This window comes from Nyctereutes procyonoides, unplaced genomic scaffold (genome assembly GCF_905146905.1).
Source record: "Nyctereutes procyonoides isolate TBG_1078 unplaced genomic scaffold, NYPRO_anot_genome, whole genome shotgun sequence".
NCBI classification, from domain to species: Eukaryota; Metazoa; Chordata; class Mammalia; order Carnivora; family Canidae; genus Nyctereutes; species Nyctereutes procyonoides.
The window spans coordinates 5,097,021-5,115,651 of NW_026575119.1; the positions used below are offsets into that span (position 1 = coordinate 5,097,021).

General features: G+C 35.3%; 2 protein-coding genes across 6 annotated transcripts in view; one reads left to right on the forward strand and one right to left on the reverse strand.

Moving 5' to 3' along the window:
* NEK1 (NIMA related kinase 1) overlaps positions 1–18,631 on the reverse strand; it is a 207,060-nt gene that overhangs the window by 163,046 nt on the left and 25,383 nt on the right. For all 5 annotated transcript variants that reach the window (XM_055334525.1, XM_055334524.1, XM_055334523.1 and 2 more), the window contains 5 exons: positions 16,173–16,256; positions 13,965–14,032; positions 13,762–13,848; positions 5,992–6,046; positions 2,487–2,687 (listed from right to left, as the gene is read on the reverse strand). In XM_055334525.1, the coding sequence (XP_055190500.1) occupies positions 2,487–2,687; positions 5,992–6,046; positions 13,762–13,848; positions 13,965–14,032; positions 16,173–16,256 (495 nt within the window). The remainder of the gene's footprint in view (positions 1–2,486; positions 2,688–5,991; positions 6,047–13,761; positions 13,849–13,964; positions 14,033–16,172; positions 16,257–18,631) is intronic.
* On the forward strand, positions 429–2,258 carry LOC129515563 (cysteine-rich PDZ-binding protein-like). The gene is made up of 2 exons (XM_055334487.1): positions 429–438; positions 1,188–2,258. The coding sequence occupies exons 1-2, from the start codon at positions 429–431 to the stop codon at positions 1,604–1,606; spliced, it is 429 nt and encodes a 142-aa protein (XP_055190462.1). The 3' UTR covers positions 1,607–2,258.

Genomic DNA, 18,631 nt, shown 5'->3' on the forward strand with positions numbered 1-18,631 from the left:
ACATTAAGCACTTTATGTACATTATCACTTTCTATTTAATTCTTATAATCACCTGATGATATATTTATAATGCCATTGTTTACCTGTCAGTGAGGCACAGAAATGTTTAATAATTTTACAACTCGAGATGGTTACCAGAGGGGAAGTGAGTAGGGGGATGGGTGGAATAGGTAAAGGGAATTAAAAGTACACTTACCTTGATAAGCACGACTGTACAGAATCATTGAATCACTATATTGTACACATGACACTAACATAACCCTGTGTGTGTTAACTATATTGAATTTAATTATTTTTTAAATAATAATTTTACAGTTAGAAACCCAAGACAGAAAGTAGAGAGGTGAATGCCAGGAGTTGTGACAGAGGAATGGGCAGTAACTGGTTAAGGGGACTGAGTTTGTTTTACAAGATGAAGAGTTGTAAAGATGAATGCTGGTATTAACTGCACAGCAGTGAATATCTATTTAATATCACTGAATTGCACACTCAAAAATGGCTAAGATGAATATTTTATGTTGTGTATATTTTACCATGATAAAAAAAATTGGAAAGCAAAACAAAAGAAACCAAAGACAAAGGAAATGATTTTCTGATATTGTGATTTAGGATAAGAAATACATATTTGATGCCAGTTCCTGGCAAACACAGCTCCTAAAACCCTTAAAGTAACTAAATGGTAAGAGAATAAAGGTGTCTTTTCTTATTCCTAAATCTCTTTCAACTACCCCTGAATTTATGTTAATAAAGTGATATCTAGAAAGCCCCTATGGATGGAAGCTGATTGCCAAGGAAATCTACCACACGATTAGAGAGCTGGAACTTTCAGCTTCACTACTCCCCTCGAGAGGAAAGGGACTAGTGATTGAGTCAAACACTAAGAGCCAATGATTTAATCAATCGTGTCTACGCAAGAAAGCTTCCATAAAATATTGAAGAACAGGACTGGACTGTGTTGGTAAACATGCCAGCAGGCTAACACATCCCAGTTTCACTGGAACAGAAACTCCTGTACCCAAGACCCTTTCAGACCTTGCCCTATGCACTCCTTCATCTGATTTTGGGATCTGATGATCTACATTTCCAGGTAGTGCCAGAACTGAACTAAACTGTAGGACACCCAGCTGTGTTGCAAAAGTCCTTGGTGTGGGAAAAACTACCACACATTTAGTGATCAGAAGGATAAGAAGTTCAGTTAGTGTTAAAACACAGGAGGAATGTTTTCCCTCCTATAGATTCACAACCAGAACACAAATCCAAAGAGGAAAAATATGAGAATGCGGGGGAACCGTCAGGGAAGGATGGTGTGCGAAAAAGTGAAAAGAAACTTGTTACTGTTATCACTCCAGACACATGGAAAGATGGTGCAAGGAATACCACAGAAAGTGGTGGAAGAAAGTTGAATGAAAATAAAGCTTTGACTTCAAAAAAAGCAAGATTTGATCCATATGGAAAGAATAAGTTCTCCACTTGCAGAATTTGTAAAAGTTCCGTGCACCAACCGGGTTCTCATTACTGCCAGGGCTGTGCCTACAAAAAGGGCATCTGTGCAATGCGTGGAAAAAAGGTTTTGGACACCAAAATCTACAAGCAAACATCTGTGTAGATATATTGATGACGTTTCTGGCTTTCTACATGATTTTACATTTTGCTTTGAATTTTCAAGACATAACATAGGTGTTCAAGTTACAAAATAACACATTTTAAGACAATATCAAACCGAGGAAGTTGGTTGGTATTCATTTTTTTGCTCTTAAGCAGTTCTAAAAAAAAAGTTCTAAACAACAATGGAATAGTTTCCTGCCATAGTTCTTTTCCTCACAAACATCCTACTGAACTAGAGTAACTGGCAAATTTAATGAAAAATATTTTCCTGTTTCTGTAGATGCTTTTTATTTATCATTGTTCATATAATTCTTATCCTCATCACTCTGCTTCACAGGGCATTGAAATATGTGAGACCATTATAGCTGAATAGTTCCTTAGTCATTAGCCCAGACCCAAATCGCAGTTGTATTTATGATACCTTTTATTCGTTCTTGAAGCCAAAGTGCCAGTACCTTTTGTCTGAGAATGAGAACACAAGGGTCACCCCATGTGTGTCCAAATGAATACACTGAATTTCAAAAAAATATATTTTATGTACATTACCTTGAACTCAAACTGTCATGAAAGCTAAAACAGTGCTCATCCATGGGAATGTATAATGAATGAGTTACCACTCTTGAGAAAAGTTCCTTGAAGCAAAAAACAAACTTTTTTTTTATTTTTTATCTCCCCTCCCACCCACCAAAAATAAATCAAACAAAACAACAAAAAAAAAATGAGAATGGATAGAAAGGTGACTCCAGTGTCATCTGAAAAAAAGCATCTAATTCTCCCAGAATTGTGATGTGCTCTCCTCAAAACATAGGTTATGTCCTAGTTAAGCATCATAACCCTACTGTTCTAAAGTTAAAAAAAAAAAAAAAAAAAAAAAAACATACCTGAGGTGAGAGAAACTTTTCAATGCGTTTGGCTATAAAACCTTTCTCCAATATGGAGTTGACTGATGGTCTCTCCCTAGGATTTCTTTTAAATAACTGAGAGAGTAAATTGCGGAGATCATAAGAATAATGTAAAGATACAGGTGGAAAAGATCCAGATATTATCTTCAGTACCAGGTTTTTCATATTGCCAGCTTCGAACTAAAATCCAGAAAATAAATTAACATATATGAAACACATATAAATTGAAAATAGGAATAAACAATGAGAAATAGTCCTTTTCCTATAGAACAGAAATACAATCCTCTTACAAATATTTTAGTCAGCATATGTTCCTTTTTTAGCATATTTCTTCAGAACAAAGTTCACTTGGTTATTAATAAACATATTTAAGAGAATATCAGTCCTCATAAAACATTATAACTTACTCTAAGATTTTTATTCAAAACACTGCAAGATGGAATAAAGATATTAAGGATTTTATAAGAACATAATAATAATAAAGATGAAAACAAACCTTATAGTCTTCACTTAAGACCTGCCTACCTATGCCCCTGTTGCAGTAAATGGAACAAGACTACAAAACAAAAAGTACCTGGGAAAAATATAATGAATGAAAGTATTAGAGCACTTGGGTGGCTCAGAAGGTTACGTGTCTGACTCTTGATTTTGGCTCAGGTCATGATCTCATGGGTTGTGAGATAAAGTCCTGCATCAGGCTCCAAGCTCAGTAGGGAGTCTGCCTGAGATTCTCTCCCTCTGTCCCCTCACCCAACTTGTGCACATGGGCCCTATCCCTCTCAAATAAATAAATCTTAGGGGGAAAAAGAAAAGGTATTAATTTCTTTTCTTTTAAACACTGCTCATTATTATTTTTAAGTGTGTGATGTTCCCAAAAGCCACACATGAAGCAATGTGGCAAATATTCCAAAGGGGAATGTAAGTCATATCAATGGGAATAGTATATTTTAGGAGTAACACAACATAAACTCTAACTGAAGTTAACAAAGAGAAGACCGGAGATCCCTGGGTGTCTCAGCGGTTTAGTGCCTGCCTTCGGGCCAGGGGGCATGATTCTGGAGTCCCAGGATCGAGGCCCATGTTGGGCTCCATGCATGGAGCCTGCTTCTCTCTTACCTGTGTCTCTGCCTCTCTCTCTGTGTCTCTCATGAATAAATAAATAAAATCTTTTAAAAAGAAAGAAAGAAGACCAACGGCCATAGGGCAGTTTAAAATCTAAAGATTTCATTTTGAAAGTAAATAAAATTAAGTTTTTAACATCTCTGCTAAAATAGTATAGAACAGGTCCTACACTGTCAACATGTTCTTAATATACACATTAACAAAACATGCTGTAGATTAGGTATTGGTGATTATACCAAGCATAAAAAAGTTCTGCTAAGCCTTGAACTTTCCTAGACATTTAAAATATGATTATTCAGCATATTAAAGTCTGACTACAATTCAGTAGTCTAAAATATCCAAGTACCTAGGATGGAATTCTAAATGCATAATTATAGATTACCTTCACTACAACGATTTTTCACGGTCTCTCAGCTGACAAACTTTTCATAAAGGTTAGTGAATTACTTATTTTCATGTGTCTACTTAAGAGTAAATAATTCCAAAATCCAGAAGCAATGATAACAGAACATAGATGAAAAAAATGAAAGAAAATACACTTAGTCCTAAAATAACTATGTCAAAAAACTGACCAATTTCTTCAAATAATCTGAAAATCTAATAATCCATCGCACATAACTTTGGCAATCTACACTCTTGTAAGGCAATACAGAAAACGAGTATGCTGCCAAGAAAAAAAACACAACAAAGAAAAAATATCCCCCAAATAATATGAAGCAATAAAAACAGTCTGTAGAACAACTTATACAGTATAAATAAACTGCAGAGAGGAAAAAACACTCATTTCTTTTTTTTTTTTTTTAAGATTTTATTTATTTATTCATGAGAGACACAGAGAGAGAGAGAGAGAGGCAGAGACACAGGCAGAGGGAGAAGCAGGCTCCATGCAGGGAGCCTGATGTGGGACTCGATCCTGGGTCTCCAGGATCACGCCCGGGCTGAAGGCGGCACTAAACCACTAAGCCACCAGGGCTGCCCCCAAAACCCTCATTTCACAAATCAATCTAGAAGAAAGCCTGGAAGGACACAAAATATTACAGGTACTCATCAGCAATTGGAAGAAATGCTTTTGGTACTCATTCACTTCTTTATATTTTTATCTATTTTCTTAAGTTTTCTGTAATGAAAATACATTATTGTTTAATAGGGCATTTTTTGTTGTTAAAGAGAGCAAGCCAACATATGGGCACATGGCAGGAGTTTGTGCAAAGGGAGACAGAGAGATAATCTCAAGCAGGCTCATGCCCATCAAGGAGCCCTTCATTGAAGGGCACTATCTTACCATCCCGAGATCATGACCTGAGCTGAAATCAAGAGTCAAATGCTTAACTGACTGGGCCACTCAGGCACCCTCAAGGGAGGATTTTTAAAAAGTAAAATTTTGAAATGGAAAGGGATTAAAATCCAACTTTAAGACAAAAACTGCCCCTTTTGGATGTATTATGTGCCAGCTCAACAAAGTCTCAAATAAAAAAAAAATTTCTTTAAAGATTTATTTGAGAGAGAGAGACTGCACACATACTTAAGCATGCTCAAGTGGGGGAAGAAGACTCCCTGCTGAGCATGGAGCCCAACACGGGGCTGGATCATACCTCGATCACCATGCTAAGATCATGACCTGAGTTGAAATCAAGAGTTGGACATCTCAACAACAACAACAACAACAACAACAAAAAGAGTTGGACATCTAACCAATTCAGCTATCCATTTGCCCCAAAATTAAAGTTTTAATTAAAGAGTATTTGAACTGATAAAATCCCTTAATAAATATGTTGAAAAATATTCTTTAATTTCAATTCTAAACTCAAATAGAATTCAATCCAAATACTCTGGGTGTTTTGAGAAAAATTGCTAAGATGAAACAAAAATTGTTAAGTTAAAATATCAAATTCACATGTAAATGTAACATTAAAAAGATAGCAAGTTTTTATTTTTGTCATTAGAAATAATTTTCTGGGGGGATGCCTTGTTGGCTCAGTTGGTTAACTGTCCAATTCTTGATTTCGGCTTAGGTCATGACTCAGATCATGGGATTAAGTCCCCATTCCAGGTCTTCAATGAGCAGGGAGTCTGCTGGAGATTCTGTCTCCTCAAAATAAATAAATCTTTAAAAATTCCTGGAAAAAAATATGACATATGTATTATAATAACAAGTATATGATGTATGTATGTAATATATGCATATATGTTATGGGAAAATCAATTTAAATTTATATTTGAGAAAAGATGAGAACTTTAAAAACTGACAGAATTTCTAATACAAGAGGGTGATCTGAAAGATACCATATGATTTTTAAATAACAGAAATATTACACGTACTTCAGGACATAATTTTTAAAATATTTCTGAAACTTCTACTTACTGCATGTTTAAGTGTGCACATCTCATATAGGACACACCCCAGAGCCCAAATATCACTAGAAAGGGAAAAAAGAGAAATTTTTTCTAAGTATCAGAGTTTACTTAAAATTTTTTTTCATTTAAAGGAAACAAAAGGAGCATGAAAATGCTTTTCAAAAAATATATGTTCCATAAAATATATCCTTTAAAACTCAAAATTTCAACTATAATCAAATTATAACCCGACAATAATAATAATAATAATAAAAGTAGCTATCCCAGATTAGAAAAACAGCAGTTGCCCAAGCAATTAAAGTTTTATTAAAGAAATGTAATCTTTAAAACAACAAAATCAGCAAATTCCATGAATATTCATTGTCATTTTATTCAATATCAAAATACTATGACTTTAAAGAGTATTATAGAGGAGGCAGGGCAAGATAGCGGAGGAGTAGGATCCCCAAGTCACCTGGCCCCACCAACTTACCTAGGTAACTTTCAAATCATCCTGAAAAACCTAGGAATTCGACCTGAGATTTAAAGAGAGAACAGCTGGAACGCTAGCTACAAAGAGAAGAGTTTGCGCTTCTAACAAGTACAACTTGTTTTTAGACACTCTACACTGAGCAAAATGACTAGAAAGAAGAGCTCACCACAAAAGAATCCGAAACAGTACTCTCTGCCACAGAGTTACAGAATTTGGATTACAATTCGCTGTCAGAAAGCCAATTCAGGAGCACAATTATAAAGCTACTGGTGGCTCTGGAAAAAAGCATAAAGGATTCAAGAGGCTTCATGACTGTAGAATTTAGACTGAATCAGGCCGAAATTAAAAAATCAATTAAATGAGATGCAATCCAAACTGGAGGTCCTAATGACGAGGGTTAATGAGGTAGAAGAACAAGTGAGTGACATAGAAGACAAGTTGATGGCAAGGAAGGAAGCTGAGGAAGAAGAAAAAAACAATTAAAAGATCATGAGGAAAGGTTAAGGGAAATAAATGACAGCCTCAGAAGGAAAAGTCTACGTTTAATTGGAGTTCCGGAGGGTGCCAAAAGGGACAGAGGACCAGAAAGCATATTTGAACAAATCATAGCTGAGAACTTCCCTAATTTGGGGAGAGAAACAAGCATTCAGATCCAGGAGACAGAGAGATCCCCTCCTAAAATCAATAAAAACCGTTCAACACCCTGACATTTAATAGTGAAACTTGCGAATTCCAAAGATAAAGAGAAAATCTTTAAAGCAGCAAGAGACAAGATATCCCTAACTTATATGAGGAGAAATATTAGATTAACAGCAGACCTCTCCACAGAGACCTGGCAGGCCAGAAAGGGCTGGCAGGATATATTCAGGTCCTAAATGAGAAGAACATGCAGCCAAGAATACTTTATCTAGCAAGGCTCTCATTCAGAATAGGAGGAGAGATAGAGAGCTTCCAAGATAGGCAGAAATGAAAGAATATGTGACCACCAAACCAGCTCTACAAGAAATATTAAGGGGGGCTCTGTAAACAAAGAGGATGCCCAAAGAAATAATCCACAAAAACAGGGACTGAATAGGTATTATGATGACACTAAATTCATATCTTTCAAGAGTAAATCTGAACGTGAATGGGCTAAATGATCCCATCAAAAGACACAAGGTTTCAGACTGGATAAAAAAGCAAGACCCGGGATCCCTGGGTGGCGCAGCGGTTTGGCACCTGCCTTTGGCCCAGGGCGCGATCCTGGAGACCCGGGATCGAATCCCACGTCGGGCTCCCGGTGCATGGAGCCTGCTTCTCCCTCTGCCTGTGTCTCTGCCTCTCTCTCTCTCTCTCTGTGACTATCATAAGTAAATAAAAAAAAAAAAAGCAAGACCCATCTATTTGCTGTCTACAAGAGCCTCATTTTAGACCTAAGGACACCTCCAGCCTGAAAATGAAAGGTTGGAGAGCCGTTTACCATTCAAATGGTCCTCAAAAGAAAGCAGGGGTAGCCATCCTCATATCAGATAAATTAAAGTTTATCCCAAAGACTGTAAGTAAGAGATGAAGAGGGACACTATATCATACTTCAAGGATCTATCCAATAAGAGGACCTAACAATCATGAATATTTATGCCCCTAATGTGGGCGCTGCCAAGTATATCAATTAATAACCAAAGTTAAGACATACTTAGATAATAATACACTAATACTGGGAGATTTCAACATGGAGCTTTCTGCAAATGACAGATGTTCTGAGCACAACACCTCCAAAGAAACAAGAGCTTTAAATGAAACGCTGGACCATATGGATTTCACAGATATTTATAGAACTTTACATCCAAACACTACTGAATACACATTCTTCTCAAGTGCACATGGAACTTTCTCCAGAATAGATCACATACTGGGTCACAAATCAGGTCTCAACCAATACCAAAAGACTGGAATTGTCCCCTGCATATTTTTAGACCATAATGCTTTGAAACTTGAACTCAATCACAAGAAGAAATTTGGAAGAAACTCAGGAGGTTAAAGAGCATCCTGGTAAAAGATGAAAAGGTCAACCAAGAAATTAGAGAAGAATTAAAAAGATCCATGGAAACTAATGAGAATGAAGATACAACTGTTCAAAATCTTTGGGATACAGCAAAAGCAGTCCTGAGAGGCAAACACATCGCAATACAAGCATCCCTCAAAAAATTGGAAAAAACTCAAATACACAAGCTAACCTTGTACCTAAAGGAACTGGAGAAAGAACAGCAAATAAAACCTACACCAAACAGAAGAGAGTTAATAAAGATTTGAGCAGAACCCAATGAAATAGAAACCAGGAGTCGGTTCTTTGAAAGAATTCATAAGATAGATAAACCATTAGCCAGCTTTATTAAAAACAGAAAAGACTCTAATTAATTAAATCATGAATGAAAAAGGAGAGATCACAATCAATACCAAGGAAATACAATTTCAAAAACATATTCTGAACAGCTATACGCCAATAAATTAGGCAATCTAGAAGAAATGGACACATTTCTGGAAAACCACAAACTACCAAAACTGGAACAGGAAGAAATAGAAAACCTGAACAGGCCAATAACCAGGGAGGAAATTGAAGCAGTCATCAAAAACCTCCCAAGACACAAAAATCCAGGGCCAGATGGCTTCCTAGGGGAATTCTCTCAAACGTTTAAGAAGAAACGATACCTATTCTACTAAACCAGTTCTGAAAGACAGAAAGGGATGGAGTACTTCCAAACTCATTCTATGAGGCCAGCATCACCTTAATTCCAAAACCAGACAAAAACCCCACCAAAAAGGAGAATTATAGACCAATCTCCCTGATGAAAATGGATGCAAAAATTCTCAACAAGATACTAGTCAATAGGATCCAACAGTACATTAAGAAGGTTATTCACCATGACCAAGTGGGATATATCCCAGGGATACAAGGCGGGTTCAACACTCATAAAGCAGTCAATGTGATAGATATCAACAACGAAAAAAACAAGAACCATATGATCCTCTCAATAGATGCAAAGAAAGCATTTGACAGGATACAGCATCCATTCCTGATCAAAACTCTTCTGAGTGTAGGGACAGAAGGAACATTCCTCAGCATCTTAAAAGCCATCTACAAAAAGCCCACAACAAATATCATTCTCAATGGGGTAACATTGAGAGCATTTCCCCTAAAATCAGGAACACGACAGGGATGTCCACTCTCACCACTGCTATTCAATACAATACTAGAAGTCCTAGCCTCAGCAATCAGACAACAAAAAGAAATAAAAGGCATTCAAAAAAATTGGCAAAAAAGAAGTCAAACTCTCCCTCTTGCAGATGACATGATACTGTATATAGAAAACCCAAAAGACTCCACCCCAAGATTGCTAGAACTCATACAGCAATTCGGCAGTGTGGCAGGATACAAAGCCCAGAAGTCAGTGGCATTTCTATACACTAGCAATGAGACTGAAGAAAGAGAAACTAAGGAGTCAATCCCATTTATAATTGCACCCAAAAGTATAAGATACCTAGGGTTAAACCTAACCAAAGAGGTAAAGGATCTATACCCTAAAAACTACAGAATACTTCTGAAAGAAACTGAGGAAGACACAAAGAGACGGAAAAATATTCCATGCTCATGGATTGGAGAAATAATATTGTGAAAATGTCAATGCTACCCAGGGCAATTTACACATTTAATGCAATCCCTTTCAAAAAATACCATGGACTTTCTTTACAGAGTTGAAACAAACCATCTTAAGATTTGTGTGGCATCAGAAAAGACCCCAAATAGCCAGGGGAATATTGAAAAAGAAAACCAGATCGGGAGCATCACAATGCCAGGTTTCAAGTTGTACTACAAAACTGTGATCAAGAGAGTATGGTACTGGCACAAAAACAGACACACAGATCAATGGAACAGAATATAGAATCCAGAAGTGGACCTTCAACAACTCTATGGCCAACTAATATTCGACAAAGCAGGAAAGACTATCCATCGGAAAAAGGACAGTCTCTTCAATAAATTGTGCTGGGAAAATTGGACAGCCACATGCAGAAGAATGAAACTAGACCATTCTCTTATACCATACACAAAGTTAAACTCAAAATGGTTGAAAGATCTAAATGTGGGACAAGAATCCATCAAAATTCTAGAGGGGAACACAGGCAACACCCTTTTTGAACTTGGCCACAGTAACTTCTTGCAAGATACATCTATGAAGGGAAGGGAAACAAAAGCAAAAATGAATTACTGGGACTTAGTTAAGATAAAAAGCTTCTGCACAGCAAAAGAAACAGTCAACAAAACTAAAATACAATCTAAAGAATGAGAGAAGATATTTGCAAATGAAATACAAGAAAAAGGGCTAGTATCCAAGATGTATAAAGAACTTATCAGACTCAACACCCAAGAAACAAACAATCCAATCATGAAATGGACAAAAGACAAGAACAGACATTTCACCAAAGAAGACATACACATGGCCAACAAGCACGTAAGAAAATGCTCTGCATCACTTGCCATCAGGGAAATGCAAATCAAAACCACAATGAGATACCACCTCACCCCATTGAGAATGGGGAAAATTTACAAGACAGGAAACAACAAATGTTGGAGAGGATGTGGAGAAAGGGGAACCCTCTTGCAATGTTGGTGGGAATGTGAACTGGTACAGCCACTCTGGAAAACTGTGTGGAGGTTCCTCAAAGAGTTAAAAATAGATCTGCCCTATGACCCAGCAATTGCACTGCTGGGGATTTACCCCAAAGATACAGATGCAGTGAAACAGCAGGGCACCTTCCCCCCAAATTTTATAGCAGCAATGTCCACAATAGCCAAACTGTGGAAGGAGCCTTGGTGTCCATCAAAAGATGAATGGATGAAGAAGATGTGGTTTATGTATACAATGGAATATTACTGAGCCATTAGAAACAACAAATACCCACCATTTGTTTTAACGTGGATGTAACTGGAGGGTATTATGCTGAGTGAAATAAGTCAATCAGAGAAGGACAAACATTATATAGTCTTACTCATTTGGGGAATATAAAAAAATAGTGAAAGGGAACAAAGGAGAAAGGAGAGAAAATGAGTGGGAAATATCAGTGAGGGTGACAGAACATGAGAGATACCTAACTCTGGGAAACAAACAAGGGGTAGGGGAAAGGGAGGTGGGCAGGGGGTTGGGGTGACTCGGTGACAGGCACTGACGGGGGCACCTGACAGGACGAGCACTGGGTGTTATGCTATATGTTGGCAAATCGAACTCCAATAAAAAAAATACAAAAAAATTAAAGAGTATTATAAAAACAAAACACTGGTTTAATGACGAACAAGAAAATATTAATTTACTAAAATTAAATCTGAAATAAGCTGATGTCAGCCTACTAAAATATTACGTAAGGTAAATATATTAATTATTCAATCTTACTTTAAGGACTTATACTATCTTCTTTACAGTTCCTCTCTTTTATCTTAAACATATTTATATAATTAAAAAAATACTATTTCCATTTTTAAAAGAAAAAAATAAAAGACACATAGTTCAGAGATACAGTGGTAGTAATCAACAAAAACCACCGATCCCCAAAGTTGAACTTCTTGGAAAAGAATAAAATCCAATATTGAAATCTCAAGGTTATCTTCAACCAAACTCCTGAAAAACTACAAATATAAACCCTTTAACCCCCAAAATCTATTTAGTTTCAAGATTCAACTTGTAAGAAAAGTAAATGCAACTAAGTTTAATACTTATTTAGTATTGACGATGGTTACCCAAGACCTTTTTAAACCATGTTCTCCACAAAATTAATTTTATATAAAATTCTCCAAAGGGTGATTAAATCCATTCCTAAAGACTGATTTTTTTCATAGTTGACTTATCCATTAGAAACAAAAATAGCATTAAAATGTAAAATTAGTTTAGCTCAAAAAAATGCTACTCCTCTTAAGAATATGTACTAATACATTCCATGAACTAGACTGATCACTGTAATTTGTTTATTTATTTTAAGATTTTATTTATTTATTCATGAGCGACAGAGAGCGAGAGAGGCAGAAACACAGGCAAAGGGAAAACAGGCTCTAGGCGGGGAGCTTGATGCAGAACTCAATCCTAGGACCCCAGGATCAAGACCAGAGTCAAAGGCAGATACTCAACCACTGAACCATTCAGGTGTCCATGATCATTGTAATTTAAAATCATTTAAAAAGTACATTGCTTGGAGGGGGCAGGGGTGTGCCTCAGTGACTCAGCAGGTTGAGCATCCAACTCTTGGTTTTAGCTCAGGTCATGACCTTTGCTTCCTGGGATGGAGCCCTGAGTTGGGCCCATGCTCAGCAGGCAGCCTGCTTGGGATTCTCATTATCCCTCTCCCGCTGCCCCTCCCCCTGCTTACAGGCGCAGACGCGTGCTCACATGCTCACGTGCTCACGTGCTCTCTCTCTCTCTCTCAAATAAATAAACCTAAAAAAATACATTGCTAGGATGATATTCTCTGCCTCAACTGCTCAGGTTTTAAATACAACTTCCTTCCCACTCTCAAAAAAAGCTATGACTTTCTTCCTTTTAGCTCCAGTGGGTGCTTTCAAATTTAAGATCAACATTTCTTGGCTAGGATATTTTAATTAGAAAGAAAGAAAATAAAGGGTAAATGGAATTCAGTGGCAGAATTCCTCATCCCACTCACCTGACACAATCTGTTAGTTACAGTACAATTCAATTATTAGGGATTTGGGCTTGGGATCCAGACACCTGGGACTTACTTTCAAGTTGCTTTACCCCTCTCTATTTGGCTTTCTTACAAGGGAAAGAAACAATAATGAATACCTACAATTCACAGGTTATTATAAAGATTAAAGGAGTGAACACATAGGAAGCATTCAAACAGTGCCTGGCATATAGTAAGTGTTCAATAAATATTAACTATTATAATGCGATAGGAAGTGATTATTACAAAGACCAAAAGTACACTAATAATTTAAATAATAAAGTCAAACTTTTCTAGTGCCTGGCTGGCTCAGTCAGAAAAGCATGCAACTTTTGATCTCAAGGTCATGAGTTCAAGTCCCACATGGGGAAGAGAGATTACTTAAATAAATCAATAAACAAATAAATAAATAATAAAGTGAAATCTTCTAAAGTTCCTTTAGTAAGATAGTAAAATAACTTTTTTGTAATCCTCATTATATGGGTGTATGGTATATATTTACATATACGTATGTGTATTAATGACTTTAGATTAATATTCTGAAGGTTAGTAAATTTAACAGGAAAATTTAAAGGAAATATATGTAATGAATATCATTTTAAATACCTTTTATTGTTGTAAGGTTTGTTTTCACAAATTTCAGGTGACAAGTAGTATGGGGTCCCAATGCAAGTTCTAGCCAGCTCCACAGTACTAGAACAAAAAGGGAATTATTAGACAAGCTTAATATACTAAAAGATATTCAAAATTATCACACATGTACCATCATGGACATTATGTCAAAACAAAGTTTAAAACTGATATGTTACCTATTAAGTACTCTAGCGATTCCAAAATCTCCCAGTTGTATTGTCCCATCTTTAGTTAAAAATATATTCTGTTAAAGAGATGAAAAAAATAGAAGTACTGTTACAGTCCAGTTCTGAGTTGACAACTCTTTCCTTTAAAGTGAATCTAGTTTACAAAAACGCTGCAATAACTGGATATACACATACAAAAGAATGTAGATCCCTTTCACATACCATACACAAAAATTAATTCAAAATGGGTTATGTATAGAAACTAGAACTATAGGACTCCTGAAGGAATATATAGGAATATATCTTCATGTCATTGGACTGGGCAGTGGTTTCTTAAATTTGACACCAAAAGCACAAGCAAAAAAAAAAAAAGAAAACAGGTAAAGTGGACTTCACCAAAAATAAAAACTTTTATTCAAAGAAGACCATCAAAATTAACAGATAACCCACAAAACTGGAGAAAATACCTGCAAATTATTTATCTGACAAAGAATTTGTATCCAGAATAACGAACTATTACAATTCATCAGCAACAGAAGACAATCTATTTAAAATACACAAAGTCACATGTGATTGCATTTACATAAATGTCCAGAATAGCCAAATCCATTGAGAAAGAAAGTAGATTAGTGGTTTCCAGAGTGTAGGTACAGAGGGAATGGAAAGTGATTGCTAATAGTACAAAGTTTCTTTTTGGAGTGATAAAATGTTCTAGAATTAGAGAATGGTGATGGTTTCACAACTCTGTGAAATACTAAAGATCACTGACTGTACATTTTCAGTGGGTGAATGTTACCATATTTGAAATATATCTCAACAGTACGTTAAAAAAATGAACACAGACCTTCCCCTCCATTACAAAAACAAAACAAAAAAAAACTCTGCCAAAAATTCTAATTAGCCCAAATTAAATTAAAATTGTTACAGTTTTGTAACAAACTGACCTTAAAATTTTCCTTTAATTTGGCCAAATAATTTGCATTCATAAATACATAACTCCAGTCCTCTACCAAACAGTAAAAGCAAGAGTTTGTGGAACATGAATTAAACTCTGTATCATTCAGGATACTTGAACCAGACACATTTTACAGCCTCTCTTTCTAGTAAATAAAATCTTTAAAAAAAAACAATCAGAGTAAGAACAGTTGTATACGGAAAACCATTTAGAAATTTTAGGAAAAAACAGTCACTATTTTAATAAAAGTAAATAGGTAAGTATCAGTTTATACAAAATTAGAAGGGGATTTAGTTAACTGGAAAGTTGGCTGAGAAATTCACCTAGAGTGCAACTAAGAGACAGAAATAAAACGTCAAAGAACAAGTAAGGTACTTAGGGTTAGATTAAGAAGCTCCAATATATGTCTAGAAACAAAATTCAAAAGACCATGAAGGTAGTGATAGATAAATAATTTTTGAAAAAAATATCGCTCAGAGATCCCTGGGTGGCTTAGTGGTTTAGCGCCTGCCTTTGGCCCAGGGCGTGATCCTGGAGTCTTGAGATTGAGTCCCAGGCTGGGCTCCTTGCATGGAGCATGCTTCTCCCTCTGCCTGTGTCTCTGTCTCTCTCTCTCTCTCATGAATAAATAAATAAAATCTTTTAAAAAAATAAAGCTGAATCATATTCTATATTAAAAAAAAAAGAGGAAAAGAAACAAATATTGCTCAACATTTCCAGAACATTTCTAGGGGATATATACATTCTCAGATAAAAACTGGACCTCACCAAAGCACAACCCTGAGAAATCTCAGAACAATGAGGAGAGAAAGTCATCCAAAGAAAAAAACAAGAATAAGAAATCAATGGCTTTAAATACCTAAATAGTAACACCAGAAGACAAAAGACAAATGACCAATATCTTCAAAATTCTGTAGGAAAACAAACTTTCAACCTAGAAGTTTACATTCAAATTATCATCAAAGTAAGAGAGAGGAATAAGGTCATCTTCAGACATACAATATCCCCCCAAAATAGACCTTCCATGTATCATTTTTCGGGTTTTTCCCATCATTTTGAGAGAAAGGAGAATATAGGAAATAGGCAGGAGATCTAACACATGATGCATATAAAAAAAGATTTCTAGCATTACAGTGAAGGGGGAACAGTGAAGAAAGCAGATAATCCATGCAGACTGGTTTGGGTTCAAAAATTTTAGCAAAGACAATGCTGGCTCAATATTCATATTCATTTAGAAGTTACTAGTGACAGAATAAACATACCTGTGACTTTATGTCTCGATGAAGAATTTTTCGATCATGTACATGTTTCAAGGCCAAACATATCTGTACAAACCAGTCCAAAATCTAGGGGGAAATAAAATTTATCATTTATTTTAAAATTTACATTTCATAGTAGTCTTTTCTTAACCAATAAAAGCATTCAGGAACATCTGGGGTTGAGGGGAACCAAGTTCTTAAACAAATTTAGGCTATAATTTTTAAATTTCACTATAATTAACGACTGTAAATTTAAGGAGACAGTCAAGCCAACTGACACATTATGTGCAGGGTACACACTAACATTAAAATGTAAGAGACTGGGGACGCCTGGGTGGCTCTGTGATTGAGCATCTGCCTTCGGCTCAGGGTGTGATCCCAGGTCTGGGGATAGAATCCCGGAAAGGGCTTCCCTGCAGGGAGCCTGCTTCTCCCTCTGTCTGATTCTATGTCTCTCATGATTAAATAGATAAATCTTTAAAAAAATAATAAATAAAATGTAAGAGACTAATACTGAAGCATCTCCTATAAATCAGAATTAATAACAGAAATTTCCAAAGAAGAGTGAAAAATGGGAATACTTTATATTTTATGATACTGTGATGGTGAATCACTTTATTTTTAAATACAACTTTTTTTTCTACAAAAATAAAAATCACAAAAGGAAAAAAATCAGGCTGAAAATTTGGAAGTCACCACGGACTTTCATCTCTTTCCACATTCACCATAAATAAACACATTCTCTGAAGCTGGCTACTTGAAAGTAAAAGAATTTAATTTCTACCCCTTTCCTAACATCAAAAGAATTCCAAGTCAATGGTATTTTTAAAAAGTTAAATTATAAAATGATCAAAGAAAGCAGAGGTTAATTTTCTATAATCTTTGATTGAAGGACTTTCAAAACATGACACAAAACCCCTAAGTGACAAAGGAAAAAACACTGACAATGTTGACTATATAAAATTTAAAACATTTGGCAAAATACATAATCAAGGGTAATAATTATTTAAGAAAATAGCTGCAACATAATTGACAGATTGCTAATTCTGAAATATGCAAAAGCTCTTCCAAATCATTAAGAAAAATATTGGCAGCCAAAATAAGAAGTGGAGAAAAGACTGGAAAAGCAAATGATGGAGAAAAGATAAGCCAATAAACATATATACAAAATATTAATAAAAACTTTAAAAATAATAACAGTAATTAAAACATCTTTGTAACTTGAGAAAATCAAAATAATACAAAAGATTGGCCAGAATCTAAGGAAATAAGTCTTTGCATACCTTGTTTTTATAGTCTTTTGACAAAGTATGTAAAAATTTTAAATTCATATACCACTTAAAAGAGCAACTGGAATTTCAAATTTATCCTACAGATACAGTATCAGATACAAAAAGGAGGTAAAAGATGTTCATCCCAGCAAAAAAAATATAAACACCTAAATACATCAAGAGGCCTAGTTAAATATACTATCATATTGCTATACTAGAAATACTATGCAGCCACTGAAAAGAATTAAGTACTTCCATGTACACTGTTAAGTTAAAAAAAAAAGTTACAGAATGGTATGCATAGCATAAGGTATGCATTAGGTATGCATATCTAAACTCTATATAATTGTATATGAGTATATGGAGTGTGTAGGAATGAAAGAAATAAAGGAAGCATAAGAGGATACCAGTTAACAGTGTTTACACCTCAAAGAGGATTTTCATTAGATAAAATGAAGTAAGCAAATACTTTTTACTCTTTGCAGTACTTTTTAAAAAGAACATTACATTAAAATAACCAAAAAATAATTTTTAATCAATTTTCTTTAAAAACAAACCTCTTAGTTCAGTTGCAATACATATTTACTGAGGGCTATACAATTAAGTTCCTTTCCATATTTACATTAGGAATTATAAGCAGAAAACTGAAAAACTGTTCTCTGACTTTGAGTTCACATGGTGGTTGAAATGTATTTATAAATATGCCTATAATAAAATGCACAAGTTTTATAATTGCGATATATACATTAAGAGAGCAATTAATTCAACTAGGGAGGGGTTAGGAAAAAGTACAAAAAGATGAAAAATAAGTTGTTGAGTCTTATTTTTATGTGTTCTATCTGTAAGCTAGAACACATCTTAGAAACCATGCATGCCTCGTTTTACAGATAGGGTTTTTCATTACCATATTTACCATATCTATATTCCTTTATAATCTGACAAAAATATATCCAACACCAATAATATACCTGATAGGTGCAGGAATTGGCAAAAGGTAATAACAGACCTCACAGACCAAGAGTCAGCAAGTTTATTCTGTAAAGGGCCAGAAAGTAAATCTTTTAGGCTTTGCAGGCCATATTGTCTCTGTCTCAACTCAACTATGCCACTGTAGGATAAAGCAGCCATAGATTACTATATACAAATAAACATAACTGTGTTTCAATGAAACTTTACTTACAAATACAGACA